The 7895-nt window shown below is 50.0% G+C and overlaps 1 protein-coding gene across 2 annotated transcripts; it reads right to left on the reverse strand.

The window, feature by feature from the left end:
• On the reverse strand, window positions 1–7889 carry TAP1 (transporter 1, ATP-binding cassette, sub-family B (MDR/TAP)). 2 transcript variants are annotated; one of them, XM_011944812.1, is made up of 11 exons: window positions 7173–7889; window positions 6522–6636; window positions 6243–6373; window positions 5063–5268; window positions 4439–4636; window positions 3755–3883; window positions 3408–3596; window positions 2668–2841; window positions 2262–2424; window positions 1815–1956; window positions 1–572 (listed from the first exon to the last, which is right to left on the reverse strand). In XM_011944812.1, the coding sequence occupies exons 1-11, from the start codon at window positions 7768–7770 to the stop codon at window positions 281–283; spliced, it is 2337 nt and encodes a 778-aa protein (XP_011800202.1). In that variant the 5' UTR covers window positions 7771–7889; the 3' UTR covers window positions 1–280. The 2 variants fall into 2 exon arrangements, with proteins under 2 accessions (XP_011800202.1, XP_011800203.1); XM_011944813.1 differs by lacking the exon at window positions 7173–7889 and adding an exon at window positions 6729–6921 and having other exon boundaries at window positions 1–578; window positions 1820–1956.
• Window positions 7890–7895: the final 6 nt, after the last annotated feature.

Consider the following 7895-nt stretch of genomic DNA (forward strand, 5'->3'; position numbering starts at 1 on the left):
TACAAAACACCAATTTTATTATAAATATCAAGAACCTACAGGGTGTTTATGGGCCAGCATACGCCTTCAGTCCTATTGACAATAGCTGATCATCTTTCTGTACATTCTGAACATTTCTCAGTTTTCGAAGTGCTGGCCACACCAAAGCATCAACCCTGGCTCTAAACCCAGTTACACTAAGGAATTACAAATCCTGTGTTTGTCCTCCAGGAAGTCTGCATTATCACGAGGAGCTTGGAAAGGAGGTAACACACTCAAAGCAAATTTCAAGTAACTCCTCCTAGAGGCAGCTGCCTACTCTGCAGCTGTGGTTCTCCACCACAGAGAGAAGAAAAGGGAGGGAGATGGAGTCCGCAGATCTGAGAAGGCTTTCATTCTGGAGCATCTGCAGGAGCCTGTACCATGGCCCAGTAGCACCCCTTTTTCTCCATGAGCTGCTGGTGGGTTCCCCCCTCCCGGATAGCGCCTCCTTCCAGAAAGAGGATGTGGTCAGCCTGCTCCACCAGGCTGAGGTGCTGGGTGATGAGAAGCACTGAGCGAGAGTACCGCTCAGGGCTTTCATACAGGAGCTGCTCCACCTGAGGAAAGACATCGGACCGTCAGAGCTGGGAAGGACACCAACGTTTCCCATTCTGAGTACTTCTCTGCAAACCCTTTGTTTCATTAAGAACTGTTTTAAATGAAGGGTGCAAAAGTGGGATAAAAGTGAGAGTCCTAGAGTGAAACACATGACAGAAGAATAAAGACTATTGAATAGTCCTCTTCTCTACCCATGGAATTGGAATTTTTATATTAGATTTTAAGGAAATATAACTTAGTAGTAAAGAGGTGAGCCTTCAAGTCAGGCAGACCCGAATTTGGGTCAAGGCTGCACCACTCAAAAGCTATATGACCTCTATATGAGCAGCTTATTCAATCTCTTTTAGCCTCCATTTTGTCATCTGTAGAATGATGATAAATGCCTAGCTCAGAAGGATTCCTAATGAATAAATCAGTGACATTGTGTGTAAAGAGACTAGCTTAATTAATATTAATATGATTAGGATGGGCTGGGCCCAGTGGCTCATGCCTATAATCCTAGCACTTTGGGAGGTCAAGGTGGGAAGATCACTTGAGCCCAGGAGTTCACGGCCAGCCTGGGCAACATAGTGGGACCCTGTCTGTACAAAAAAAATATTTTAAATAATATTATGATGATGGTCTTTTCGTTATGTTTTGCTTTAGAAATTCAGTCTACAGGACTGAGCTCGGTGGCTCACACCTATAACCCCAGCCCTTTAGGAGGCTGAGGTGGGCAGACTACCTGAGCTCAGGAATTCAAGGCCATGTACACACACACACACACACACACGCACATGCACACAGACACACTCATGCATGGGCAACATGGTGAAACCCCATCTCTACTAAAAATACAACAGTCAACCAGGCATAGTGGCATATGTCTGTAGTCCCAACTACTCGGGAGGCTGAGGGGAGAATCACTTGAGCCCAGGAGGTTGAGGCTGCAGTGAGCCAAGATTGTGCCACTGCGCTCCATCTTGGGCAACAGAGTGAGATATTGTCCAAAAAAAAAACAAGAAAGAAAGAAATTCAGTCTGTAGTTAGTAGATAGTCTCTTTTAACTGGTTCTAGGTGTCTTGTCTTTGCCTTGTCTTCTATCTCTACTCCTTGGGGAGGCATCCAATGGAACTGGATTTGGGAACTGAGAATTGCACGGACTGGTTTGTATAATTATGATGTTAGTAAAACTAATGGAAGATGTATAAAAGAAGCAAGATGCGGTGGGATATAGGCATTAAGAAGATGACTGCCTCACCCGTAACTGGCTGTTTGCATCCAGGGCACTGGTGGCATCATCCAGGATAAGTACACATGGTTTCCGGATCAATGCTCGGGCCAACGCCACCGCCTGTCGCTGACCCCCGGACAGCTGGCTTCCAGCCTCGCCTACCTCTGCAGAGCAAAGGGCCAAGATGAGAACTGTATAGCCATATGTGTGCGTGCATGTACACACACGCACATGCACACAGACACACTCATGCATTCACGCACTCACACACACCAAAATCTGACAGTTGTAGCTGGATAGGGGAGATTCTGGGAGGGTGAACAGAATCCTGAGGATGTCAGGATGGAGAAGCCATAGGAGCACGATCTTACAACTTCAAATTGATGTCCATGAGTCAGGAGGAACTGAAGGATAAAGGGTTTCAGCAAAGGTAAAGATGGCTGGGTGGTGAGATGAGTGGAGAGAGTACCTGTGTCATAGCCCCGAGGGAGTCCAGAGATGAAACTATGGGCCCCAGACTTTATTGCAGCAGCTGTGATTTCCTCCATAGTTGGCTTCTGGGTCAGGCCATAGGCAATATTTTCTTGAAGACTTCTTCCAAATACCTGTGGCTCTTGTCCCACTGCAGCCACCTGAGATGAAATATGATGAAGAGTCACAGAACAAGGCACACGGGAATATGGTTATCTGGAGATCGAAGACTCAAAATCTTTATTGAGAACATGTCACAAAATCATACTATCTCCCTCCTGACCACACCACCATCTCCACCCAAGGTTTCTTATCATTCCCTAACCCCCCTTTCAGAGTGCTCAGTACGAATGCTCTTCTTATTTGATGCTCCCTGCCTTCCTTCATGCCACCTTCTTGCATACCTGCTTGTGCAGGTAGCGGTGCTCATACTGGGGAAGTGGCTTCCCATCCAACAGCAGCTGTCCCCCGGTGGGCTGGTACAGATTCTGCAGCAGGGCAGCCACTGTGCTCTTCCCAGACCCATTGGGTCCCACCAGCGCCGTCACCTCGCCAGGGCGTAGGGTGAATGTCAGCCCCTAGAGGCCAGAGAAGCATATAATAAGAGGCTACCAAGGCCTCTAACCTTGAGAGTGTTATTGCCTTGTTACATAGCATGATGTCTCACCCCAGAAGAAAAACAGGGAAATATAGCAACTCCTATCCTCCCACATGCACAGATCTCTGTCTGGGTGATGATGCCTCCCCAAGGAGTAGTGATAGAAGATGTGGCAAAGACAAGGGCAGACACCCAGCACCACTATGCCACACACTTGATGTCAGATACCACCAGGAAATGGAAAAATCACATTCCAAATTACAAAGGAGAAGGAAAGATGGAAGACCGAAGACACAGATTTTCCTGCAGCAATTCCTTGGAATGTGAGAGCACTTGCTTTGAAATCTCTTCTCCCATTCTCTTTGGAAGCCCAAACTGGGTTCTTGAGTTTGGGGAAGATTTATGGAACAGACGATGCTTACCATTACCTTTAAAGGGTTAGGAAGGATATATGCTTGGCAGTAAGCAGGCTGAAGGCAGGAAGAAAATGTAGGATGGCAGAATTACAGTTGGGGCCAGTGGAATACAGGGAGTGGTAGGTTGTACCTGTAGCACTAAGACATCTGGACGGTTTGGGTAGGCAAAGGAGACATCTTGGAACTGGACAAGGCCTTCCAAGTGTAAGGGAGTCAACAGACCGCTGGGTGGGCAGCGAGGGGTGCGGTCCAGGTACTCAAATATTTTCTCTGAGGAGCCCACAGCCTTCTGTACTCTGGGGTAGACGGAAAGCAGTACCTAGAGGGAGGTAAGAATAGTGAAAGTGAGGTGGGAGATCTAGTCTGCTTGCCAGCATTATGTGAAGTGAGAAGGGTAAAGAGTGGAAAGAAATCACACAGATGGTGCTGGGCCAGAGTAAGGAATCACACTGGGGAGTGAAGGTGGAAGGACCTCACCTCCACAGCCACGGTGAACTGCATCTGGTAGAGAACAAATGTGACAAGGTTCCCACTGCTTACAGCCCCGCTGGTCACCAGCTGCCCACCGATGTAGAGGATTCCCACCTTCAGCAGCATGCCTGAAATCTATAGAGACCAGAGAAAAAAAGGGACTGAGGTAGAGAAATCTGGAGGAGACACAAAGAACCACAGTCATTAACATAAAGGAAACATCAAGTCCCCTTCTCCCAAGTGACATCGATAGGCTCAACAGGTAGACAGGAGAATGAACCAGAGACCCCATGGAGTCTGACTCAATGCACATCATGGAAGTCATGGTTATCTTCACCACCATCACCACCATCACCTTGTCTGGGGAGCATTTTACTCTTCGCAAGAGGCTTTCATTCATGTGATGTCAGCTAGTACATCAAGAGCCCTATAAAGAAGGGTATATCACTCCATTATTGAAAAATGAGGAAACAGTCGGCCGGGCATGGTGGCTCACGCCGGTGATCCCAACACTTTTGGAGGACAAAGCGGGTGGATCAGGAGATTGAGACCATCCTGGCTAACATGGTGAAACCCGGTATTTCCAACCATTTCCCAGTAAAGGAGGAGTGGGAGCAGGGTCATAGGAATGGGAATGGAGTTACAGCATCTTAAGGACAAGGGAACGGGTATTCATCTTCAGGTGCTCACACTAGTGGTCCAGGAGTTGACTGCATAGGCCAGAGCCTCCTTCTGGTTGAGTGTCTTTATTTCTTGCAGCTTTTCCCTAAACTTCTGGACTTCACCCTCCTCGTTGGCAAAGCTTCGAACTGTAGGCATGGCCGACAGAGCCTCAATGGCCACCTGGCTGGACTTTGCCAGAGATTCCCGCACCTGCACTGCCAGCAACTGTGGAGACATGGACAAGAGATGTCACACGGGTTGGCAAACCATCAGGGACACAAACACTTGAGTTACCTGTTTGGAAATTAAAGGTGAGAAGAGGCAGAGAAAAGGGAGAAAAGAGAAAGAGACACAGCTATGCCCCGTAGATACTAAAGAAATACAAGGAAGAGGAAAATGACTCAGAATGGGTTGGGGATCAAATTCTTAAAGACAGATTGTGGGCAGAAGCTAGAAAACAAGACCCAGAGAGTATGAAGATTAATGTTGAGCAACCTGGGAACATGGACCAGAGGGACAGGGCGTTCCATGAAGATGGAGAATCAGTAAGGGCACCAGGAAAGTTGGACTGAAAGCAATGTGAGAGGAACTGAGTGTGCCAAGTCTGGGAGATGAGGGTCTGTGTAGAGCAGGCCAACTCCATGAACATACCTGGTACCATTTTCCCACCTTCTTGGGCAGAAGGAAAAGCAGAGGCAGGGTGACCAGGGTGACCATGGTGAGGGACACTGACCCCCAGAGCATGATCCCCAAGAGACATAGGCCTCGCACCAGGTACCACAGAAATAAGCTCAGATTCTCACTCAGAGCATCACTCAGGGTGGAAGTGTCTTCTGTTACCCGAGACGTGATGTTACCTGCAGGGTTGGGGAGAAAAGAGTGAGGTGAATCAGACAGGTTCCAAGTGATGAGAGGAACTAACAATGAGCCAGGCTGCCAGGGTCAGGGCATCAACATGGGGTTCTAAGGAGGCTGCAGGAAACAATGTTAGGGTTCTGCAGAGGTCTGCAAATCTCAGTGCGGGAAGGGTAAGTGTTAAAGAGGAAAGACCTGACCCAAGACCTTCATTTTAATTGTAAAGTCATTGATGCCCATGTGAATTTCCATTTTCCTGAAAGCTTTCTGTTCCCTAAAGAACCTGTATGCTCCATGCTATACACACAGGCAGGAAGAGCTTAAACTGGTCACATAACAGAGACGGAGGAGGAGGGTGCTGCTAGAAAGCATGCCAAAGGCTGTGGAGCACTCACTGGGACTAAGGTTCTAACCCCAGGTGCGTCTCTAGCCATATGTAACTGTGCAGTTTCTAGTGCTGCTAGAAAGCATGCTGAAGTCTCTGGAGCACTCAAGAGACCAGGGTTCTAACCCCAAGTGTGTCTCTAGCCATATGCAACTGTGCAGTTTTGCATTTAGGATCTTGGCCTCAGTTTCCTTCTCTGTCAGATGAGGCAGTTGGTCTCTATGACCTCAAAATTTCCAGGTTTGAAATTCTATGGTTTTTATCTAAGGACACATAGGAATAGATTTACGAGAAAATGCTAGATGAAAACTCTAGTTTTTCTTAAGGCAAGGAGGACGATATTTTGCTCCTGAGGTATATCAAGAATGAGAAAGAACAATGTGTGTGTGTGGGAGGGGGGTGTGTGTGTGTGAGAGAGAGAGAGGGTATATCAAGAATGAGAAAGAACAATATGTGTATGTGTGTGAGACAGAGAGAGAGAGAGACACAGAGAGAGAGAGACAGAGAGAGAGCAGGGAGGGGGGAGATCAAGGCAGATGTATGAGGATATAAACAGTACATGGTGTATAATGAAAGAGTTTCAGGAGAAACCTGTTTGGTTCTGTTGGAAAAACTCTGTCTCCTGGCGCAGGACAGCCCCAAACACCTCTCCCTGCAAGTGGCTGTGCACGTGGCCCATGGTGTTGTTATAGATCCCGTCACCTATGAACTCCAGCACTGCACTAGAAAGAACCCGGAAAAAAAAGGGGGTCAGGGTGTGTTCAGGGAACAGACTGAAGGTCCAGGTATCCCCATATAAGTGCATGTTGGACAGCAACCCCAATTTCCAACTCCCTCATTTGCAGGGTGCCCCATTTTCAGCCCCCAGACCTGGCTATGGTGAGAATGGACATGAGAGTTAAGTTTCGAGTGAAGGTATCGGCTGAGCCATCTTGTAGAATCCAGTCAGTGATGCGGCCCGTAAAGAATGGAATGGCCATCTCCCCTGAAGAAAGAGAAGACAGGTCACGCACAAATACTAAGTCTAGGTAGGTCAGTTCCAGTCAGACTGGTCCCACCACGCCTCCTCCCCCTCACCATTATCCTGGAGGGCATCAGCAGAAAGGAAACACTGACGTCTCAATCCCGAACCGAAATAAGCTGCCCTGGAACTTACTACCCTGTGGTTGCTCTACCAGAACTTTCAGGATTTTATTAGGAAGGCTGGAGATCATGAAGTAGAAAAGCCTCCTGTTAGAGATGAGGATGCCCCGCCCTTTGGCCCCAGAGCAAAGGATTTCCCCGCCTCCGGCGTGGCCCAGAGAATCAAGACCCGGCCAATAATCGAGCCTGGAACTTCTGGCCCCCGCCAGTCCAATGCCGTTTCTTCTACACTGAAGTGGTGTTCCAAGACCCATGCTAGGATTCCTTCCCCTGCTCCACATTTCCCAGAACCCACGCTACTCTCCCTTACTGACAATTACCTTTGGTTCCTGTCCCAGTCCCCTTGTGTCCTCCCCTCTTGCCCTGCGTTCCCCTTACCAAGAGAGGAGAGGATCACCAGGACCAAAAACAGCGAGAGGCGGCGCATCTCCGAGCCCAGGCAGCCTAGAAGCCGACGCACAGGGTCTCCAGAGACGCCCTGACCGCCGGTCACCCAGAGGCTCCCGAGTTTGTGCCACAGGGCTGCTGCAGGCAGTGCCGCTGCATAACTGACGACGAAGGCGCTAGGGTGACTTCCCCAGTGCAGCAGCCTGGTGCTATCCGCGGCCCCTGGAGCTCCCCACGAGATCAACTCTCGGAACAAGGCAAGTCCTGGCAGGGCCAAGCCCAGTGCCGCAGCTAATGGCTCCAAAGCAGCCAGCCAGCCCTGGGCACCTGCGTTTTCGCTCTTGGAGCCAACTGTTGCCCTGAGGACCCCGCAGGCCCCCAGCCAGAGCACGGCCCACCGGCTCAGGCCCACCGCCCAGACCCGGAGCAGCGGCAGCGCGGTGGGCACCAGCAGAGAGAATATGCGGGGCAGTGCGGTCCGGAGCAGCACCCAGTCGGTGAGAAGTAGCAGTACTGTCCCCAGCCATGCGAGAGAAGCTCCGGGAAGGCAGCGGCACCCGCGGGGAGCGGGGCAGCTGGAGCTAGCCATTGGCACCCCGACGCCGTTCAGGTCCCGGCCGGCCCTGGGACTCTCCGTGCTCCGGTGGGGCCTGAGACTCTGGGTACCGCGGAGTCCGCCCCTACTGGCGGCTGGAGGAGGGAGCGAGGGCGGAG

The sequence above is a fragment of the Colobus angolensis genome, unplaced genomic scaffold (genome assembly GCF_000951035.1).
Source record: "Colobus angolensis palliatus isolate OR3802 unplaced genomic scaffold, Cang.pa_1.0 Scaffold236, whole genome shotgun sequence".
Lineage (NCBI taxonomy): Eukaryota > Metazoa > Chordata > Mammalia > Primates > Cercopithecidae > Colobus > Colobus angolensis.